Source organism: Bombina bombina, chromosome 3, assembly GCF_027579735.1.
Source record: "Bombina bombina isolate aBomBom1 chromosome 3, aBomBom1.pri, whole genome shotgun sequence".
Taxonomy (NCBI): domain Eukaryota; kingdom Metazoa; phylum Chordata; class Amphibia; order Anura; family Bombinatoridae; genus Bombina; species Bombina bombina.
The window spans coordinates 1,160,774,851-1,160,799,598 of NC_069501.1; the positions used below are offsets into that span (position 1 = coordinate 1,160,774,851).

General features: G+C 34.8%; 1 protein-coding gene across 1 annotated transcript in view; it reads left to right on the forward strand.

The window, feature by feature from the left end:
* Positions 1–1,741: 1,741 nt before the first annotated feature.
* Positions 1,742–24,748, forward strand: part of PDGFD (platelet derived growth factor D) — a 584,798-nt gene continuing 561,791 nt past the window's right edge. Inside the window, exon 1 of the mRNA XM_053708574.1 lies at positions 1,742–2,339. Coding sequence (XP_053564549.1) covers positions 2,237–2,339 — 103 coding nt within the window. The 5' untranslated portion in view covers positions 1,742–2,236. The remainder of the gene's footprint in view (positions 2,340–24,748) is intronic.

Below are 24,748 nucleotides of genomic sequence, written 5' to 3' on the forward strand. Positions count from 1 at the left end.
GCAGTAACTGGGAAAATGTGTCAGGGACAGAGTTCTTAAAGCTAAAGGATGCTTTGCAGACTCTCTATGGGCAACTGGATTTCCAAAATGTAATAACAATAAATAAGAAGATTATTGTGATTTTGTTTTTAATTAAAGTGAAATAAATGTAAAAAATGAAAACGATCCAATATATTGCAGCATTTTATTATTAAACACTTTTTTTTTTTTTTTTTTTTGCATATAACAATTTGTTTAACCAATGCAAATTGATTACATACATAGTAAAAGGCAGCTCCAGAGTACTACTAAGCTCTAGTTGTACACATCTGGTGACAAATATATGTACCCACCAATCAAAAGCTAGCGCTCAATAGTGCATTGCTGCTGCTAAGTATATGTACATTTGCTCTTCAACAATATATACCAAGAGAGCACAATTCATTTGACAATGTAAATGAATGTAAAATGTCATACTCAGTCCAAACCACATAATATTAATTTACCTTTAAGTCCCTTTAAGTATTTCTCAGTTAAAGCAATATGAAACCCAATTTTATTCTTTCATGATTCAGTTGTAGCCACCAATCAGCCAAAAATGGTCTGGCTCCTAAGCTTACATCCCAGCTTTTTCAAATAAAGATACTAATTGAACGAAGAAAATTGCATGCTCTATCTAAATCATGAAAGAATTTCTTTTTGGTTCAATATCCCTTTAATTTATTTTCCCTTTAATACACAGGCACAGTAATTACAGTCTGCTGTACACAACATGTATATGACTTTTAAATATATTGTTTATTCTGCATTGTACCAACAGTCTTGGGGATGCTGTAGACTAGGAAATTGCTCTATAGAAAAAAGTACATGCATAATGACTAAGATACTGGCAGACAGGCACTCTAGATAAGGCAAAGTAATAGACCACGTGTTTTGCAACAGTCTGAAAAAAAAAAAATCTGGATTTAATCTGTCCTGTTCTCTATAAATATTAATGTATTAGTGTACTATGTTACTTTTCAACTTCAAACTTAAATGTGCATTCCATACAGAGGCAAAAAAAGAGTGTGTCAAATATCAGGTTTCTATTTTATATAACCTAAATCTTATTTTACTAAAAGCTAAGTATGTTCTTCATGTCTATTAATGTTTCAAAAAACTACTACACCATTTAATTTGTTTCTTAATTTTCCCATTAATCATTAGCACATCCTGTTTAAATTATACATACACATTTTTAAAACTTAAAATATAAAGATACTGTGATTTAATAATTAAAAGCTTGATGCAGTACCTCTTACAATTCATGTAACTGACATTGTTGTTACTATAAACATATTTTGACATTTTTCATGAATTATTCTGTACAGTATGGTATTTTATGAAATTTGTATTTCATTTAGCGCTTGGAACAAATTAGGTGCCATTCTACAACAAGAAATCTAACTATATTCTACAGATGAACAGAAGAAATACAATTTTACCACATCACACCTTCCTTAACCCTTTGCCTGTTATAAACTTGTTGCAGCTCTATCTGGCAGCTAATGGATTAAGTGTAAAAAAATATATATCCAAATAGAGAGCTGTATATGAATATTGTTTCATTGCTATGAGTTTATAGTTGTCTGTGTGCTAAGAGCAAATTGTGTGTGGTACAGGAAAATTCTTTCCTTTGTAACCTTGAATTGGTTTTTGAAATTTTAGTTGTGGGAAGGCAATGATTCCCTGTAGCTATGTCAAACCCTGGCTTTTTTCCTGTTGTTCACTCTGCAGTAAAGAAAACTGTTTCCTACAAGGCTCATTCCATAGTCTATCCTCATCTGGAGCATTTAGGGAACACACTGAATCCAGCTATGTGCTGTTTCTGCAGAAATGCACGTTTTACAGGGGGAGCATTGGAAACTGTAGCTACCAGCTGCAAAAAAGTCCTGATACACAGTTTCCTCCATTAAAGTATAGCAGGCACACGGCAGCAAGGAGGGCTTTGTGCTAGCTTGGCAATACTAAAGCACTTAGGATTTCTCCAGAAGAGTCCTGACGTGTTCATGGTTGTAGCTGGCAAAAGATAACTGCTGCATTATCAACCTGTTACATTTGTCAATTTTACTGGATTTAAGACATTTGAAAGGAGGAAAAAAAGATAGTTTTAACTGCTCAGATTTCATTGTAAAGGTTAAACCAGGAGAGATTTACACAAAGAGCAGTCCCTTTTTTTTTACTGCTGGAGATATACAGTGCAGTACAAGACATCCCAATGCAGTTGAATTTGCTTTTCACCATAATCTTTGCAAACTTTTGCATTGCTAAAACGAGTGGATCTATAAAAACTGTGAGATCCCCAAATCTAAAGCGAGATGGTAAGTAATTTTAAATATATATATATATAGCTGTTGCCTGTGAGTTGCATGCCATGTGTTCCAATGCAGAAGTTTCATTCTTGTTTTTAGCTAAAGGAATTTAGTACTTTAATCATGAAGTATATTAAACCTTTTTTTGTTTCACAAAAAGTACACACATTTTGATGCAAGAATTTATTATATATAGATGTATCATCTGCTTCCCAATAATATACAATATGTGGCAATTTCTGGAATAGGTTTGGTTTTATTATTATTAACTCATAGAGGTATGTAATGCAAAGCAGCCAGAGGTTTTTTTTTTTTTTTTTTATAATTGTGAGACAAATAAAAAGCATACTGAAGTTTGAAAACAGAAACAGAAACTGGCCAAAAAAAAAATGTGATGGGGTTAAACTTGCCAGGAACTATAATGATCAGATGCATCTCTGAGTCATTCAGACAGAACATTATGAAGATTGTAAGTTTTATAAAGATGTTACAGTCACTGCATTTTTTTGACAACACACTTTGTTGCTTATACAAAGGCTAAAAATAGCACATATCAATGTCACAGCCTGAAACAGTTCATAATTAGAAATGGTAATAACGTGTGCAATGTTAAGCAAGAATTCTTATCAGTTCAGTGATATTGATGCACTGTTTTTTTAATTGTATATGACCACATTGTGTATTGCAACTGATTTACTATATATTTACTAGGGTCTTTAAGAAATACATTGCAGTACAGGATATAAAACAATATTTCAGATGTGGGATTTCTGTTGGAATTTATTTACAAAATGGGCAATTTATCCACAGCTGGGTTATGACATATCCCCACATATCTGTTCCAATGTCTTTTTCCCAGGAGATACTGATAAGGCAGGTGCAGATTAATGCAGGACAGAAATATAGTGTATGCGTATAATCTAATGCATAGGACATATACACAGTCTGGTAACATTGTTAAAACTTTTAAAACTTTTGTTGTTGTTTTAAAGAAACATGGAAGTCAAATTTAAACTCATAGTTTAGAGCATACAATTTGAAATAAACGTTCTAATTTATGCCTTTTATAAATTGTACCTCTCTCTCTTGGAATCCTTTCTTAAAGGGACATAACAGTGCAAAATGAAAATACTCCAATGTATTATAACATTTTATTATTGCAGTATTGTTTACATTTAACTATGTGTTTAAGCAGAAGGTATTAGACACATAGTTATAGTCAGCTCAGGGGCCACAGTGAACTACTGGGAACTCAATGGCCAGAGACAGATATGTGCATTGCCACTAATCAGCAGTGAATTCCCAGTAGTGCATTGTTGCTCCTGAGCCTACCTAGGTATGCTTTTCAACAAAGAATAGTAAGAAATAAAATTACATTACAAGTAACATGAAGATCTCGTAAAATTGCTGTGTCTGAATCATGACATTTTCACTTTGAGATTCATGTCCTTTTAAAGCCAAGCTCGTTTCTATGAGAGAGCATATTTAGGTAAGCTTAGGAATTTGCACGTTTGCAATAATGTTTGTAACAAGGTTATACATATATTCTATAAAGTTTAATTTTTACTTCCATGTCAATTAAAAGGGACTGTGTAATGCAAAAAATACATTCTGTCCGTTTGGCATCACTAACCCAAAAAAGTATGTTTAACCCCACCAAAATGGTTAAACACATAGGTTACATCAGGTTTGGGGACTGGAAGCATTGTATTTCTCAAGCATGTCCCATCCAGGGATTGGCAGGTTTGTGCGACTACAATTCCTGATTGGCTGACAGGCCATATACAAGGTTTGCGGCTAAATATCCCCTGCAATGATGTTAAACACTAATACAACCACTGTTTTTTACTTACTGTGTCAGCAACTGCAGATGTTAAGAACATCAGACAGCCTGGACTTGTTCATCCAGAATCCCTGCTTGTGCACAGTTGGTTGCATGCAAACAGGGGGCGGGGTAGCACATGTGATTGCCCGTGCAATCTTAAATTCCAACAGCAGATGCTGATTCGGAGGCCCTGAAGGTGTGCGGACACACTAAGGTTTTCAAGTGTGTCTTCTTTTGTCGAGTACCAATTCCAACCAATCTTCTCACTGATCTCTTCTGTATAACACCTAACTTTGTATTGCAGTTTAAATTTACTCCATTCTCATTTCACAACCTTTATCTATGAAGAAGTATAATATGATAGTTTGTTATTGAATTAGATAATGATAACATAATATATTTTGTTAGTATGTTCTTTTAACTATATATTTACAGCTGAAGGTTTATGCTTCAGTTCATCCAGATTAGTAGAAGTTCTTTATTTGTGCCAGAAATTGTTTTGACTCACGAAGGTGGATTTACATAGCTTTTATAGTGTTTTTTTAAGAATGTTTTCTCTTGGCAAGCAGCATTAATAAGGCCTCTATTTTAAAATGTTACATCACTTTTATAAATAATCACTCCATTCAATCTTAAAGGGACAGTGAATGTTCCAACATTCTGCATTCGGTTACAAAGATGGACTTAAAGGGACATGAAACCCCCCAAAAAATATTTTGTGATTCAGACAGAACATGTGATTTTAAGCAACTTTCAATTTTATTTCTATTATCCAATTTGCTTAGTTCTCTTGGTATCCTTAGTTAAAAAAGCATACCTAGGTAGGCTCAATTGCTGACTGCACATAAATGCCTCTTGTAATTGGTTCCCCAAATGTGTTCAGTTAGCTCCCAGTAGTGCATTGTTACTCCGTCAACAACGAATTAAGCAAAATTGATAATATAAATGAATTGGAAAGTTGCTTAAAAATACATGCTTTATCTAAATAATGAAAGAATATTTTTGGGTTTCATGTTCCTTTAAAAGCTAATGCATATAGTTAAAAAATAACGAAAGGTCCAAAATGGTAGCAAGCAGTAGATCATGTCACCATTGTGCCGCTAAATGCAATCATATATAAGTATCATATATAAATCATTAACATTTCCACAAACTGGGTTTCTCACTGAAATTTTTACATACCACTTGTGCAGTCATAACACAAATGGTTGTTAAAGCTTCTCTATGATCCATGGCTTTTTGGTAACTAGAAGGCTTCTAATTGCAGCTGTGCACCACATCTCTGAAATGCATGTTAGTGAAGGGTTTGATTAGTTAGCTGGTAAAGGTAATAGTATTGTAGTGTAGGGATTACCCTTCCACTTGACACCTCCCACCTCCCTGATCCCTACCTGAGCCGTCCCAAACAGCTCGCCCCCACACCCACACTCCTCACCACCATCTTTAGTATTCTTAGGCAGTCTGCCAGTATGCAGTGTAGAGCTTTTTATTTTATATATATATATATATATATATATATATATATATATATATATATATATATATTTATATATATATATATATATATATATATCCAACAGACAAGGTAAGTCCAGCACCTTAATTTTTATACTTCCAAGTGCAAAGACAAGTATTTCCAAAGTAACAGAGTGCACGTATGCTGGAGAGGCCTGCCAACCTCTCAAAATATAGATCCACAAAACTTCAAAGATTGTGACAGCACTGTTTCAGTAAAAAATCTTTATTTTATTGAAGCAACATGGGGATAAAATAGCATGTGGGCCCTTAGTCATGCTACAGACAATAGCTATCCACCTCCTTTTATATCACCTGTATGTAAATTACCTTTAATTACTTTTAATTAACCCTTTGGGTATTCAAATCTGAATTTGGAGTAACAATACCCCCTACTGGTAAGGTTTTATAAAGGTTGTTAAATTCTTCTTTTTTCCTTTTTCTTTTACCTATCATGATCTTCCTATGATCTATTGGCGGATGGATAACAATTAGATTACAATTACATATAATACAATACAGTCATAAAACCATTTTATAAAAACAAATGAAGATCGTAATCTTTGTTTAAACCTATCGGATATAGGGTTTTTAAGTGTTGTATCCACCATACTTCCCTTTTCTTGAGGATTAATTCTCTATTACCTCCTCTTCTCTGTTTGGGAATGTGGTCTATCACCTGAAATCTCAGTTGGTTAACTGTATGACCTGCTAATAAAAAATGTGTTGAGACTGGAAGGGACATATCCTTGCATCTAATATAAGATTTATGGGCACTTATTCTGTCTTTTATAGGGTTAATTGTTTCTCCTACATAGCCCCGCCCACATGGGCATTTTAGAATATACACAACATAGTCTGTGTCACAGGTATAAAAGCCTTTAATCTCTCGCTGCTTTCTATCATTAATCTGTGCAATATGCTTGCTTTTAATCATTGAATTACATTGTGCACAGTTTAAGCAAGGATATGACCCTTTATTAGCAGTCGTCAAGTAGTTTATTGTTTTACTTTTGTTAGTACCAAGATCAGCCTTAACCACCATATCTCTGATATTTTTTACTCTTTTAGAAGAGTTAATGGGTGGTTTACTAAATTCTACTATATGGGGGTTTGACTTGTTCAATAGGTACCAATGTTTCTTTAAGATGTTTGAAATACTATCACTATGTTGGTTATATTCAGATGAAAAAAATAAGTTGTTTCTTGTCTTTATGTTTTTTATCCCTAAGTTTCTCCAAGGGAGTTGTGGCTGATTCGGTTTTAACTATCTGTTCACAGTAAGAGATGATAGTTTGAGGATAACCTCTATCTTTACATTTCTTTGCCATTTGTTTAATCCTAATCTCTTGCAAATATTTATCTTGCATGTTTCTCACCCTTCCAGTCTCAACACATTTTATATTAGCAGGTCATACAGTTAGCAAACTGAGATTTCAGGTGATAGACCACATTCCCAAACAGAAAAGAGGAGGTAATATAGAAAAGGGAAGTATGGTGGATACAACACTTAAAAACTCTATATCCGATAGGTTTAAACAAAGATTACGATCTTCATTTGTTTTTATAAAATGGGTTTATGATTGTATTATATGTAATTGTAATCTAATTGTTATCCATCTTCCAATAGATCATAGGAATATCATGATAGTTAAAAGAAAAAGGAAAAAAGAAGAATTTAACAACCTTTATAAAACCTGACCAGTAGGGGGTATTGTTACTCCAAATTCAGGTATGAATATCCAAAGGGTTAATTAAATGTAATTAAAGGTAATTTACATACAGGTGATATAAAAGGAGGTGGATCGCTATTGTCTGTAGCGTGACTAAGGGTCCACGTGACTCGAAATATTGCTGTTTTATCCCCATGTTGCTTCAATAAAATAAGGATATTTTACTGAAACAGTGCTGTCGCAATCTTTGAAGTTTTGTGGATCTATATATATTTATAATTATTTATAAATATATATACATTTTTCCTGCAGTATAGAGATCCCTCCTCAACCCTCACACCTCCCTGATCCCCCCAAACAGCTCTCTAACCCTTCCCTCTACTATTAGTAGCAGCCATCTTAGGTACTGGCAGCTGTCTACCAGTAGATAGCTTATAGGCATTTTTATTTTAATTGTATTTATTTATACATTTGTTTTCTGTAGTGTAGGGACCCCCATCCCTGCAATCATTATGTAGGCACCCCCTTCTAATTTCCCATTTTCTGTAGTGGTGCGACCCATCCCTACCTCTACCTTCAAAACTTATTTTCCATAGTGTAGGGTCAGATACTGACTTTTCATATAGAACACAAGAATTGCAATATAAGCTATGTTAAACCCCTTTTCAGGAACCTCTGCAAGATCACAAACATAACTTTTTGATAATTTTCTTAATATTTATATCTCAGGCAATGTAGTGCTAGGGCTGGCAGTATGATGTCAACATTGTTTTTGTTTTTGACTGTTGTTCACCATCCCAGCTTTAGAACAGTTGACTGTCCTTGACATGTTTTATTTGTCAGATGCATAATACATAAACAGATATTAAACTGAATTATATTTAACCCCTTAAGGACCAGCGACGTACCCTGTATGTCGCTGGCCTTTTTTTGGGACTTGATTGTTTTATAGCGTGGTCTTGCCACCAGCGTTGAGACTGCTCTATTCCACAAAGCCTGCTGGAGGGAGGGCATTAATAGCGTGTTCTTGCTAGACTTGTGCTATTATGTCCTGAAAAAACCCTTAACGACTAGTGACATACAGGGTACATTGTGGTCATTAAGGGGTTAATTAAGCTAAGAAGAAAATAAAAAACTATTATGTTAAATATATTTTTGCATGAAAACAAATTATCAGTCTCTGGATGATACAGTCAATTGCCACAAGAAAAAGGTAAATACAACTTGAATGCCCCTTTAATTTATTGATAAGTTCAGTAGTGTATGTATCACTTAACCAGTACAGGTAGCAGATTGCTTTGTCTGATGATTTGGCTTTGTGGCCAGCTGTTTTTTTTCATTTAGAAAACTCTATGCTTTTAGAGTGCACTTCTCCAAAATTTAAGAGTCAGTATTAAGCCAAGATTTAAGGGACATATTTAACAGTTCAGATGTGCAATATCAATAAAAAAAGGCTAAATATTGCACTACTGTATAATAAAGGTATAGTATGGTATTTTAATATAAAATATTTAATTATAGTTTGCAGTAAACTTTCATTATTTTATTGTCCCTATTAACTGTAATTTAAAGTGATAGTAAATGTAACATCATGTGAACAGATTTGAAATCATTATAAAAATTAATATAGAGATGAATTCATCATCTATTAGCTAATATACCCTATGTCCTTATTATTTTACTTTATTCATCTTCTTTTACTACTCAGCGCCAGCTGCCTCTGTTCAAAGATATTTTGTTTCTTTCAGTGATGTTAGCCATGCTATACGGCACGCAGCAAAAGAAAAAAGGAAGCTTGCCGATATGTGTGGATGAAATGAAAAATGCAACAATGATCCAAATTAGGAGAGGACTGTAAATTCAAAGTAAAAAGTTTTCTCTTGCGCGTTAATCCAATGTGCTCAAAAAGTTGCTACTATGTTAACGTATTCCCCCAGAGACTTCAACGGAGCGATTAAACCGGAAAAAAACTAACATCCTACTCACGAGCAAACCCAATTACATATTCTCAAGTGCACTAACCCGACATGAAAATATTAATATTTCACATTCCAATGTTCTTCAAATAGTAGAATGTGTTATATTTATTTATACATACATATTTCTACATATATCTGGTGGTATTTTGGCGCAATATATACCTATATCTATATATATATATATATATATACACATATATATATATATATATATATATATATATATATATATATATATATATATATATATATATAATTATATATAGGTATAGATATATACAGATATGTATAGGAATATCTATTTAAAAATACTTAGAACATATTTTGCTATGTGCAGAACATTGGAATGTGAAATATTTACAGTAAATACATAGTTAAAACCATTATTAAATATGGATATTGCATAAATATGCTTTTTCATGTTTTCATCTACCTGACTACAAAGGGCTCCAATGCACTTATATACTGTATATATATATATATATATATATATATACACACACACATATATATATACTTATTTATATATATATATATATATATATATATATATATGTGTGTGTGTGTGTGTGTGTGTGTGTGTGTGTGTGTATACATATGTATTTATGTGTTTAAATGTCTCTAAATACATATATACACATTTAAACACATTAATATATCTGTACTCACACACACACACACATATATATATATTTATATATATATATATACATACACATACATATTTAGAAATGTATATGAATGTATCTCAGAGTTAAAGGGTTAAAGGGAGAGTCAACACCACAATTTTTGTTGTTTAAAAAGAAAGATAATCCCTTTATTACCCATTCCCCAGCTTTGCATAACCAACACTGTTATAGAAATACACTTGTTACCTCTGTAATTACCTTGTATCTAAGCCTCTACAGACTGCCCCCTTATTTCAGTTCTTTTGACAGACTTGCATTTTAGCCAATCAGTACTCACTTCAGGGTAACTTCACATGCATGAGCTCAATGTTATCTATTTGAAACACATGAACTAATGCCCTCTAGTGGTCAAAATGCATTAAGATTAGAGGCAGTCTTCAAGGTCTAATAAATTAGCATATAAACCTCCTAGGTTTAGCTTTCAACTAAGAATACCAAGAGAACAAAGCAACATTGGTGCTAAAAGTAAATTGGAAAGTTGTTTAAAATTGCATTTCCTATTTAAATCATGAACTTTTTTTTGGACTTGACTGTCCCTTTAAAGCCCTTTGCCTGCCTAAGACCTCACATCTTTGAGCCTTATAACTTTCTTGTGCAATCCTTTTTTTTTAAATAATGTTTTATTAGATCGTCTTATTATGATTGTAACTGTAATCTCTAATGTATTTTTGATGTGATTTGTGACTCTTTTTTTTGTTTTGTGCAACAGTTAACCATAGCTCCGAGCTCCAACGTGCGTTAAATTCAATTATTCGCAAGCAATCGCATTTACTTTCAACTTGTAAGAGCGCTACATCAGACATGCGCAAACAGCTGAGACAAACATAATATTGCTCGCACGTAACTATTAGTGCGCTACTTATAATCTGGCCAGATATAAGTATATATTTTAAACTGTTAAGGTAGGAATTATAAAATAAAACAAAAAACTGTGGTTTGCCTTGCAATAGCATAGCTTTACTACTGACATGTTGCTATACTGTTTAATTTCTCATTACTTTAAAAATAAAAACTGTCCTTTTTCTCAATTCAACTGTGCTTCTATGCCATGAAATAAATATATAATCAATCACAATACAACAAATAAGTGACAATAAATGTGATATTGGTGAAATAGAAAAACAAAAAAGAAAAATGAAATAGAAAAAAGGATATGTTCAATCTTAGACAGTTTAGGATTGTGCCTTTAAGAGCTTCAAGGTGTTTTCATCCAATCTAGAGATATTAATATGGAGTGATATTTCCAGATGTCCCTCAAAAAGAAGAAGGATATAACATAGCATAATATTGTAAATACAATGCTGTAATATGTCATTGTAAAGATTCACTACTCACTTTTAATAGAGCTAAGATCAACTCTATTTCATGTGCACACCCTCTTTTATACTGGTGGGTAAACGGTCATCCATGGAATAAGTTGAAAGTATACAATTTATTAAAATTATCAAAAAGGTATAAAACATCAAATGCACAGTATTTTTATCACATATGAGGAGTCTTAATATAAAGCAGTTCACATAAACTGTATAGAGTAAGCCACAAGTCCGGATGGATACGGATAGGGAATAGTAAAAACACTACTCCGCAAGTCTTAGACCGGCAGGGAAAAACTCTGCCTCCTGTGAAAAACTGTCACTAGATGAAGTGGATGTTTGTAGAAGAAGTTCCTCTGTCATGTTTGAACCTAGGTGTTCCACTTATCTGTCTATTTTATTAAGGACAGTTAAAAATAGACAATAATAAAGAATGTGCAAGCCTTGTTTGCACACTATCATTTATTACCTGTTTAATAACTGTCTCTAATTGTCATCAGAAAGATAGATAACTGGAAAAAGTAGGTTTCAACATAGCGCCACTCATTGCTTTATAAAAACTTAACGTCACACTTTTATCTTTAATATTTAAACTGCTAATATAGGAGTCAATTCCAGTGATTTATCAACAAAAAATACCCACAGATTTCTGTAGTAAATGTTTCTGTAGAAATTCATTAGATACGTTTTTTTTGTTTTTTTTTTAAGGATTGGAATCAACTCCATCATTTTAAAAGATATATCTACATCCTATTCTCGATGTAGTCTTTGCTCTTAATACCTCATTATGTTTAGCATTTTACTGTTTAAATTTCCCTATAAAGTTAAATTTTCTCCCAGAAGAAAATTATCAAATGCTATCAAAACAATGGATTTCCCAATATTAGCATACGAATGTATTATTTTTTTAATGGCTAAGCCAAATAAACTTATGATCATTTATTCATATTTAAAATATAAACAGAAAAGAGTCCTTATGCAATTATCTTATAAATTGTATATTCCTTTATAGGTAGGAGTAAGGTTATTAAAAACGTACTTTTAAAAGCAATGAATGCTGTGTGCTTCCTCACAAAATTTGCCTAGCATTAGCTATACATTTTGTATTTTATGAGTATTCCATAATTTTAACTAAAACACGTTGCATTTATTTTAATTATTATTTATATTAATGAACAGAAAATATGAGACTGCCTGCCTGTAAAGGTATAGGAAAGTCAAAATATAATTTATGGGCACTTTAAAATTGACTTCTATTTTCAAATGTGCTTCGTTCTCTTGGTATCCCTTGTTGAAAAATAATACATACATACCCTACACTAGTGCACTGGTTTTTAAACCTGTTCTCAGGCCTCCATAACAGGCCACATCTTATGGATATCTGAACTGGAGCACAGGTGAATTAATCAGCTGATTTGTAAACACGGTTATTTTACCTGCTCTCATCCAAGGTAATCCGGAAAACATGGCTTACTAGATGTGTTCAGTTAGCTGCCAGTAGTGCAATGCTGTTCCTTCAGCAAAGGATAACAAGAGAATGAAGCAAATTTGATAATAGAAGTAAATTGGAAAGCTGTTTAAAATTGTATGTTCTATCCAACTCATGAAAGAATATTTTGGGGTTTCCTGTCCCTTTAATATATGGCAGTACTCTGAGCATGTGCAACATACAATGTTGAATAAGGTAATTGCTGGTGAGTACTGACATGTTTCCTACATGTACGACTGTCGCAGAATGTGTTTTGTATTTGGGGTGCATTAACCCTTTCCGGTCGTATGTCGGAATATATCCAACAAAGGGTTTTACCAATTGCGGTCCAATGTCGGATATATTCCGACATGACTTTTTCAGACCGGAGTGTGGCCACAGAGCGATCGGCTGCTTTCAGCACATATCGCTCGCACATAAACGGCAGCCACTCAAAATTAGAGCCTTAGTGATAGGGGACGGGAGAATGATGTATGTCCCATGCTCAGTCTTCTGCTTGCGGCCCTGTAGTGTACAGCCTGCAGCACAAGGGGAGGGAGGGAGGCGGGAGCTGAGTTTCCTGGAGGCCACCCACACAAGATAGGAGCTGAGACTCCTGCGCACTAAACTTGGATTGCAATTTGCATTACAAACATATTTATAGATATATATATATTTATAAACTTGGATTGTATTATATATATATATGTAGAGTAGCGCACTCCCACTCGCCAAAAAATCCCAGGACCAGGGTGCATAAACTTTCAATAGAATACCAAACATATGCACTCACTGGATTTAAACCACAATACACTTTATTCTGTAGTGACGTTTCGGGGCATTCACCCCTTCCTCAGACGTCTGTATATATACTGTAGAGAGAGAGAGAGAGAGAGATGGATATACTGTATATATATATATATATATATATATATATATATATATATATATATATATATATATGGATCAGCAGCTGTTCTATCAGAACTAGACCAAGAAAATAGGTTTATATGAAAATAAACCTAAAAGTATGTGTTTTTTTCCCTTAAAATGTATTAAGATCTGCTGGCACACTAAATGAAAATGAATAGGACTGGAAAGGGTTAATGAATGATAAGTGGCAATTTCAGAAGCTATCAAAACACAAAATGGCAGATAAAAAGTAATACAAGCATACAAATAACAATAATACAGTCGGAAGAGACATTTTCCCATACATTAATCTCATTTTAGTTGAAAAATGACATGCTTTAATATGTTAGAGTATGTCATTTCAAAAATAACAACCCTGCACTTCTATGAGTTTAACTCCTGCAAAGTGATTAAAAACATAGTTGAAGGAAGAGTCAAGTTAAAATTAAACGTTCATGTTTCAGATAGGGCATACAATTTTAAACATCTTTCCAATTTTCTTTTATCATCAAATTTGCTTTGTTTGCTTGTTATTCTTTGTTAAAGCTAAACCTAGGTAGGATCAAACTGATTTCAAAATTGTTGAAGGCCACCTCTTATTTCACTGCATTTTGACAGTGTTTTACAGTGCTAGTTCATGTCTGCCATTTTAGATAACATTATGCTCACTCCCGTGGAACTATCAGCACTGTTTGGCTAAAATGCAAGTCTGTAAAAAGAACTGAAATAAGGGGGCAGTCTGCAGAGGCTTAGATACAAGGTAATTACAGAGGTAAAAAGTGTATTAATATAACAGTGTTGGTTATGCAAAACTGGGTAATGGTTAATAAAGGGGAGTATCTATCTTTTTAAACAATTAAAAAGTTCAAGTAGATTGTCTCTTTAAAGAGCCCGTCAAGAGCTCAAGTCGCAAGTGGAAACTGCAGCTGACCCAATCAGCAGCAACCTAGATGAGCGGTATTTTGACTATGTGTTTAACTAGATTAGCGGTTGCTAATTTAAGAATTACATGCTCTAATGAATTAGAGCATGTCATTTTATTACTATAATGGCCCTTTAATACTTTGCAGATGGTATAAAAAGCAATTGGCAAAACTGGTTTTACAGTACAGCATCCCTTAAAGTTATGTTTTAATTCTAAGGCTGTGTATTATATGATAATAACAGGGTTTCCTTTATTTGTGTGCTTTGATGGCCTCTCCTTTCCTTTTCTTACAATACTCTAGTAGCTTTGACGGGTTGCCTGGCAATTCTGTATGCTATGGGCGAGGGAAGGGGTCATGACTCATAAAAAATACCCAAAAAACCCAAAACAAAACATTTTAAATCATGTGTTTTAATCCCCTGGGTTACTGTACTTTAACACAAGATATTGACTGTATTTGTCCTATAGAAATGTCATTTCTTTGTGTTTGGCAGAACAAGTAGGATATTAAAACATGTATAAAAAGGCTAAATGACTCCAATAAAGAGTGTGATGCAAATATGTTGTACACATTTACAACTAAATATTATAAGATGCTGTGTGCAACTGCATTTTGCTTCTACAATGACTACTTATTCATTGTTAAGGGCACCTTAAAGAGACATAAAAACACAAAAAGAAAATATGTATTTGTATTATCATTATATTTATGTCACTGCTGCTTGTATTTTACTATGGGCCAGATTACGAGTTGAATATAAAAATTATACCTATTATATATATGGTTAGATAAATACAGATATATATATATATATATATATATATATATATATATACACACATATATATATATAACACTAGGCGATAAGCCTGCCCAGATGGCAGTCTATGTTTAAAAAATACAAACCCCCAAGCTAAAGTTACAAAAAATAAAAAGAAGTAAAATTACAGAAAAAAATAAACAAAAGTTATCCAAAATAGCTCCGCACCTCCGCTCCGCGCCGCCTTTAATCCGGATGAAGATAGAAGATGATGGATCCGTCTGGAAGAAGACCTTCTCCGTGGGACTTCAGAAACAGTGAGTACCTATTTGGGGCTTAGGTTTAGGCTTTTTTCTTTACTAACAAAAGGGTCCTTGGTCTGAACAAACAGTGAGCCAGACTGGCTTGGTCTGAATAGCAAACAAATTGAGGGTCCTGGATCTGGACTCATTGGGGGATAAGTGTCTTGGTCTGCTCTGCAAGATTTATTTTTTATCTCTTTTTATATTGATGCAGCATTAGAGGTGCATGATTTTTCGATTGTTTGTATGGTTTTGTCTGCAATCGATCAGGGAGGTGTATGTGTTATGTAGGTACCCCACTTGTCAAGACAGTGGGGGTTTTGTCACTGATTGTTTGTCCTATAGATAGGGGTCTATTTGTCTTATACACATATGGATATTGATTTTTTGACCTCACATTATTGGTCCCTATTATATACAACTTTTATTTGTTATATTTTTCTATTGTATGGCTTGTTATCTACACTTTGATGGTAATTTTTCAGGGTTGGTCTTTTCACATTTTAATGCTGGGGGTCGCCCTCTACAACTCGGGCTTGGTACAGTATGATCCACCTATGTGAGTTGGGTGGTTTGAGTATGGTTAGTTTACAGTGTCTTCTTTTGTCTGTACGGTTAAAGGGTGCTGTGGGCGTCTGAGTGGTTCCAATGGTGAACCATGGAGAATGTTAGATATCTTGTAAATGAACACATTAGGGCTATTTTTTCCCCATCAGTTAGTGATTGTGATTTTCTGAGTAATGGGAATACCAGCAGATACAGATGATGTTGTAGAGTATATGTTTTCCGGTTTGGTTGACAGTTATCAGCTGATGTGTGTGGTATCCACCTAATATGGGTCGGTCTTGCCGGTTTGTAATTGTGTCCCTGTCCCCCCTTTTAGTCCGCAGTGCTTTTTGATTGGTACTTGCATGGTGTGCATTGATGACTAAGTCCGCCCCCTGTCCTATTCTTTGTTAACTTGTTATACCGTGTGTTTACGCAATCGCTATTGATTTTGATATGGGTGACCGATTTCTGGGGGATTTCGGATGCATTGATTATGTCATGTGATGCTTGGGCTAGTGACTTTAAGGCTCTCCGCTCCTCTATGTTTTTTGTTAATCAGATTGTTATTAGCATGACAGCTGGGCCCGCCCCCTCTAGTCTCTTATGGCTGAGTGTGTATATGAGATCGTGGGTTATAGGTTTGCATGGATTATCTTATAGGTGGATGTAATCTATGACAGCTTTTAGTTTGTGGCACTGTGAATTATGATCTGTGCTAGGTTTTGTACTTTTGTCTTTTTGCGATTGAACGATCGGTCAGTGGTGTGGGTGGAACACGTCACGTTCAGTCTTGAGTGTTGATTGGTCCACTGTGGGTGCGGCTCCTATTTGGCTTTGTTTATGTCCTTTCAGGTTCGGGTTCAACTTTTCTTTTCATCTCAATTTGTTTGCTATTCAGACCAAGCCAGTCCAGCTCACTGTTTGTTCAGACCAAGGACCCTTTTGTTAGTAAAGTGGGATGGTTTTATCTGATGTATGATTTACACAGTAACTCACGTTTTATTACACTGGGGGTTTGATTATCCAATAGGGGATGGTTCATGTAGGGGTGTGCCTAATGGAGGGCCTGGATTGGCTGCTTTTTGGGGGAGGGTGCTAGTAGCCGTTAAAAGGCTGCTTTTGTTCACTGTTTGATTGTCAGAGGAAGGGACAGTGTTTGGTCCCGAAATGTCAGATATCCGAAGACCAGTGAGTGCTTATTGCTACAAATGCTACATTTTCTTAGAGCACCCTGGCAGTTCACTGATAGTGGGAGTGCATACACACCATTTGTTATATATATAAATATACATTTAAAAATAAATAGAACATATTTTACGTTGTGCAGAACATTGGAATGTGTAACATTTACAGTAAATACACATTATATGCCTTTATATATACATATATGTACATATGTATTTATGTGTTTATATGTGCATATATGTCTGTAAATACATATATACACATATAAATACTTCTGTATACATATATATATATATATATATATATATATATATATATATATATATATATATATATATATATATATATATATATATATATACAGTATGTATGTGTGTGTTTATATATATATATAGTACAAAAAGGGAAGCAAAATGGCACAAATAAGTAAATATTGGGTCACAGAGATCCAAAATAACAGAAATATGCTGCTTCTACCAAAAATAATTTTTTTAGTACAACAGAAAAAATGGTAAGAAAGAGGTGAATAGGCTCACAAGCGCAATATCTGTATAGATATAAAATATACATTCATAAGAAACAGTGGGGGGTGTACATGTGTTAACAATCAAATCTGTATATAGTCCATATATATAAAGCAGAATCTCATATGGTGAGCACAAAAGATGAAAAACCACTAGTGGGATCAGGAGGCTGGCTAGACCTTCTGGAATTCGTACTTACAGTGTGTTACCTCAATCAAATGAGGTAAGAATGATGCGCTGTAGCAGGGAGGCGCTCCTATCCGACGCTGATAGATTTCTCAGTTTGTATACTCTGGTTCCGTGGCTTCCTTTAGTATGGTAGGCTTTCGAGTCACTCCTGTGAATATAAATGGAAAAAAGCAAAAAATGTTGCAATAGGGAAATATTGTTAAGATATATTTATTAACAAAGCAATATCAATATATTTCCTGCTCACATTTCACAACCTCAATAACATATGAGGTCATTGTTCAGCCAAATGCAGAAATTGTAGCAAGTCTCATTATGATACAGCCGGTATCTAGCCTGCTCCAATACAGATCATCCGAAAAACAATATGTGATATGCTTTTGATAAAAAAACGGATCACCCGGTAAATTCAATAGTCTAATGATGTCAGTCCATCTTACGTGTTTCGAAGGCTGGCTCAATGATACATACATACAGATATTCAGACATGTACATCTATCCTTTTTAATGCAATTTTTTTTATCAGACAGTGTTATTGTGAGTGTAACTGTACTGTTAAATTTATTTTGATGTGTTTAGTGCAAATTTTTATTCGAGCATAACAGTTAACTAGAGCTCTGAGGTTGCATTAATGATTCCAGTATAAATTGCGATTGTGCTAAAGTGTTTACTTTCAACTTTTAATATGAGCGGAAATTAACTTGCACGTAAACGGCCTAGAAAACCCAATATCGCTTGCATGCAAACTATATATATAATGCTCCACTTGTAATCTATCCATTTGTGTTTAGCCCCTGCAACTGGGTTAAACTCATAGTTAAAGTCAGATTCAGAACAATACACTACTAAGCTGAAAACATTGGATGAACCGATCACAGGGGGCATATGTGTTTAGCCACTAACCACCAGATAGCTTCCAGTAATGTATTTGATAATATCCAGTAACAGTGAGCAGCGCTCAAGAGAACAGTCTCCTCGGTTCTGGTGCAGAGCCCACACTGAAATGTAGCCGTCTTCACGCCAATGCGCATGCGCACCTCAGTACTCCTCACTCCGGCTCAAAGTGATGTCGTCACTGGTGCTCGCTTCAGGCAGGAGCTCTCCATCTACGCTCCAATAACAAAGTAAGTTCAAATAGCAAAGAAGCAGCACCCGGGAAAACAAAAATCCAGTGATCAGATAGTCCAATAAATCATCCACGGACAAAAGCAAAAATATTCACTCATTTAATAGCACCAAAAATAGCACAAAGTGCAATGTACAAACCAACAACAAAAGATTGGTCAAACATGTTTCGTAGGGTATTTACATATTATTTTCTCAATGACCATCATATGGCAACAGACTAAGTGAACCGATCACAGGGGGCATATGTGTTTAGCCACTAACCACCAGCTAGCTCCCAGTAATGTATTTGATAATAGAAGTAAATTGAAAGATCTAAAAATGTAAATGCTCTAGCTAAACCATGAATGGTTAAATTTGACCGCCATATCCTTCAGGCTCAAAATGTATTTCTGCCTAATTGGCAACCTGTATTAAGCAGTGGAGGCTGCTATGGAGCCCTAGAAGTGCAGGCTCGCTCCCCGCAAGTTACAAAGCCGTGGTCATACAATTGCTGCTTTTAACCTCTTCACTGCCTCAGAGGTAGCAGAGATAAATCACAGCTATTTTGCTTGTTGCAAGTGATTGACAGGTCCTGCTCTCACATGATTGGTTACAATAGAGTATGGTGCGGTGCTGCACATCTATCCCTTAGTACGTGGGGCTCATGTTTAATTATGTGAAGTAAAACTTTACAAAGCTCTTTCATTATTCCTTTTATAAGCTTTTCATGTGATTTAAAAGTATGATTTTTCTCAGTACTGAAGTGACTCCTGCAATATTCTGAACCTAATCCTGCAACATTCTACACAGTGATTTGCTTGGTCAGAGCTCTATATCTGTCCCCAAATGGCCACAGCAAAGGATATAAAAGAGACATCAGACAGAGCATACAATTTGTATGCACTTCTATTATCAAATTTGCTTTGTTCCTATTGTATTCTTTGTTGAAGATATACCTTAAAAAAGCACAACAAGAAACTCCCTGTGTATATTTGCTAATGTCCTGGGTAAAGAGACCAACAAAGCAGAGTTCTATGTGTGGTTGTAGATTGTAAACAGTACCAGGGATCATGAGCATAACATGATTACCGTCAGTTCGTCTATTCCGATGAACGGGATGGGGTGCCGGCCTCACTGGGCTCACTTACTTCTACTGTGACCGCTCCAACTCGAATCTTCCTTGTCGGCCCTGCAAAACCCCTTCCACCGCTTCACAAAGAAACTCTGCCAAGCAGTCGCGGGGAGCTCCCGTGACCACGATGCTGAACCGGAAGTCCTCACTGGGTCTGTTCCTCTCTGTTCATTGGTCCGCTCCACCTCGCTCTCCAGGAACAGGTGTTAGACGTCCCACGGACACTCCGCGTAGCTGCTATTAGCTCCTGTAGTCACAGAGCAGGGTATTAGGGCACCATCCGGCTGTGCTGCACTCCAGGTAGTCAATAGCAAACAAATCCAACGAATGTTAAAGGAGCACCAGCCGGGAGCCACAATTTAAAAATCCATAATTTTATTCATCAAAAGTTAAAACAAGGCCTGTAACACAGACCAACGAAAAAGTACAGATTTGAAGTCAGCAATTGAAGCACAAGCTGACGCGTTTTGGCTGTTGCTGTAGTCGTAGCTGCTGGCTTCAAAATCTAAAACACAACTTTTAAAATAAACATGCTGCCTCTGATAGGTTAACAGATAATTGAATAATTATTCACACCCTTTACCATAAGTTAACCCTTACTGTACAAAGTAAGCCTGCACTGAGGACTCAACTTAGCATAGGGTATCATTCTCTTGACACACTTGTTAAACATTGTTAACTTATCAGATTTCTTACAGTAGTACATTTCTTAGTATCATCCTTAGTATGAAAGTCAAATATTCAATATTATATGTGCATGTACGGTATGTACTGCAATCACTATACCACACTTTTACTATCTATTTTGTCTCCATCAAGATAAATATCTTTATGTCACCATCGGTAGGAAAACTAATCGGGACCAAACTGTGTTCTGAAAAAATCCCTTTGCTGTTCAGAATATGAGACTCAACTCATCAATGGGTGTTATTCTCCTAACACACTTGTTGAACATTGTGGCCTATATCATTTCCTACAGTGATAAATAACTTTATGACACCGTTAGTGTGAATGATCACTTTTCCACACTTATGCTGTCTGTCCTATTTCCAATCATAATGATTCTCTTTATGACACCATCAATGGGGAGATACAATGGGGACTGAACTCTGTTCTGTAGAAAAAATGTTTGGAAAAAACTTTGTTTTGAGAAAAACTGTACAGAATTAGTTTTATTCTTAAGATTTTAAATTTTAAAAGCTACAAGGAAATTTGATCCTTTAGGTTTTTTAAAGGTCCTCTCTAACACAAATACATCTATAGACTGATTACACTCACCTAGATGGCAAACTATATACAAAAAATGGGGAGGTCTTCACTGACAGAAATTAATCGGATCATAGTCTGAATTCAGTCCCCCTGGGTATCTGGTTTTTAGCTTGAATATCCAGAAAACTTCTCTTTTACCCAGGAGTGCCTCACGATCACCTCCCCTTTCTGGGAGTGTGACCCTTTCAATACATGTCCAACTGAATGACTCAGAGCTCTTATTATGCATCTGTGTAAAATGCTGCACAAGTGGGGTACTAGCTGTTCCCTTTTTAATATTGGAAAGGTGTTCCCTCATCCTGGACCTTATCTCTCGTGTCGTGAGGCCCACATACTGTTTTTCACAAATACTGCACGTTATAACATAGACCTAAAGTTGAGACAAGAATTTTTTAAAAAAAAGAAGATATACCTAGGCAGGTGTCTAGCGCACTACATGACAGGAAATAGTGCTACCATCTAGTGGTCATACAAAAGTATAGCATTCTTACAAAGCTGCTGCAGACATATGCATGTTCCTGAGATTACTTCCCTGCTTTTCAACAAATTATACCAAGAGCACAAAGGAAACGTGATAATAAATAGTTTTTTCAAAATAAAATAAAAATACTTTTGGAAGAAAATAACAAAGTGACACTGTTTGGCTTCAGCAGAGAAGGAAACTTAGGTGACAACGTGGTTTTATGGACTCCAACACTTTACAATTAGTTTTTTCAATATTCAAACAATATAATTTAAAAAAAATACATCTGCACATTATTCTCAGACTAATCCATCATCATAATTATCATTCTATCAAGAATTTAGTTAACATTTAATGTCCCTTTAATGTGCAATTATAATTTATAATTCATAAATTACCAGAAATGAATAAGAATAAATTAAATTGCAATTCACTATGAGACAGCATTGTGTCTATATGTTGCCATGTGACTATCAATATTATCTGTAAGGTATAGCTATGAGTTCCATATTGCTCTATGCAAATCATTCCATATATGATGCTTAAAATAGAGGAGGCCATTTTGTTTACCTCAGACAGTTTATAGTAGCACAGAGTATAAGGCAAACCACAGGAATGTGTTGTGTATAGCAAGTGATGTATAGCAGCCCCTAAGGCAATCATGTTCAGTTGTAATAGTGATCATTAATTATCATTCAGTGGTGAAAGAATGTATTTGTCTCGGAAAATAGGTATAATAACCTATCACTATTTTAAAAGTAAACTTTATCCATAAAATGCTTATTAGCTATTCATAATAGGCTCATTTTGCAATTTACTTTTATGATTTATTTTTATGACATTTTTTTAATTTAATGCTAAAAATTGTTATTTTCTGGAAAGGCTATGGGGCATATTTATCAATGTGCGAGCGGACATGATACGAAGTAGCGTATCATGTCTGCTTCATAACTTCTGTTTCCGGCGAGCCTTCAGCGGGCATCAAGGGGCATCAAGCTCCATACGGAGCTTGACAAATATATATAAGTGCATCTTGCAGGATGACCAGAATACTGAACCTGCAGTATTCTACACAGTGATTGCTTGATCTGTGTTGGAGCTTATTTATAACAGTTCTTAATTTGCCACAGAATATATGATAAGATAAAATAAATTACAAGTATTCTTTACGTGTGTGAAGACACTTCAAATTTTGCTAACAAAATAAGTTATAAATGGTTTAAAAATGTAAGAGTTGGTCACAATTTTCATTGTTTATCATCACAAATGTTTTTCATTAACATTTCAGTGAGAAATAGCCCTACACTTAAAGGGACAGTCAACACCAAAATTATTATTGTTTAAAAATATAGATAATGCCTTTACTACCCATTCCACAGCTTTGCCCAACCAACATTGTTATATTAATATACTTTATAGCCTTTAAACCTCTAAATTTCTGCCGATTTCTAAGCCACTACAGACAGCCTCTCATCACATGCTTTTTTATTTGTTTTTCACAACAGGAGACTGCTAGTTCATGTCAGCCATATAGATAACATTGTGCTCACGCCCGTGGGTTGTGCACAGCACAGCACTAATTGGCTTAAAGGGACATAATACGCATATGCTAAATCACTTGAAACTGAAAATGCTGACAGGAAAATTTCACCTGAGCATCTCTATGTAAAAAAGGAAGATATTTTACCTCACAATTTCCTCAGCTCAGCAGAGTAAGTTCTGTGTAAACAGTTATACTCGGCTGTTGCTCAGCTGCAGTTAAAAAAAAAAAATTAAAAAAAAATGAAGAAATGAACAGCAGCCAATCGGCATCAACAGTGCTGAGGTCATAAACTCTTTTACTGTGATCTCATGAGATTTCATAGTAAACTTCCTTAAACTTAAATAGGGAAATAAGATGAGAGTGCACGAAAACTCACTCCTTCCGCTGTCCCGGGACAGACATACTGATTTGCTGCTTAGAAATCCTTTACAATGGGATGTGGCTACTGAGGAATTTTTGAGGTAAAATATCTTTCTTTTTTACATAAAGATGTTCAGGTGATATTTTCCTGTCAGCTTTTTACAGCTATGCTGCATCACTTTCAAGTGTTTCAACATTTGGGTATCATGGCCCTTTAAATGCAAATCAATAGATAATAAATAAAACGTCATGTGATCAGGGGGCTGTCAGAAGATGCTTAGATACAAGGTACTCACAGAGGTAAAAAGTATATTAATATAACAGTGTTGGTTGTGCAAAACTGGGGAATGGGTAATAAAGGGATTATATATATTTTTAAACAATAAAAAATGTAAAGTTTAAAGAGATCTGACACCCACAATATTCATCATTCAGATAGAACACACAATTTTAAACAACTTTCCAATGTACTATTATTATTAACTTTGCTTCATTCTCATGGTATCCTTTGTTGTAGGAACAGCAATGCATTAATGGGAGCTAGATGAAAACATTGGATGAGCCAAAGACAAGATGCATATATGTGCAGCCACCAATCAGCAGCAAGCTCCCAGTAGTGCGCAGCTGCGTAGCCTATTTAGGTAGGCTTTTCGACAAAGGATAACAAGAGATCAAAGCAAATTAGATAATAGAAGTGAAAGAGAAATTTGTTTAGATTTGTATGCACTATCTGAA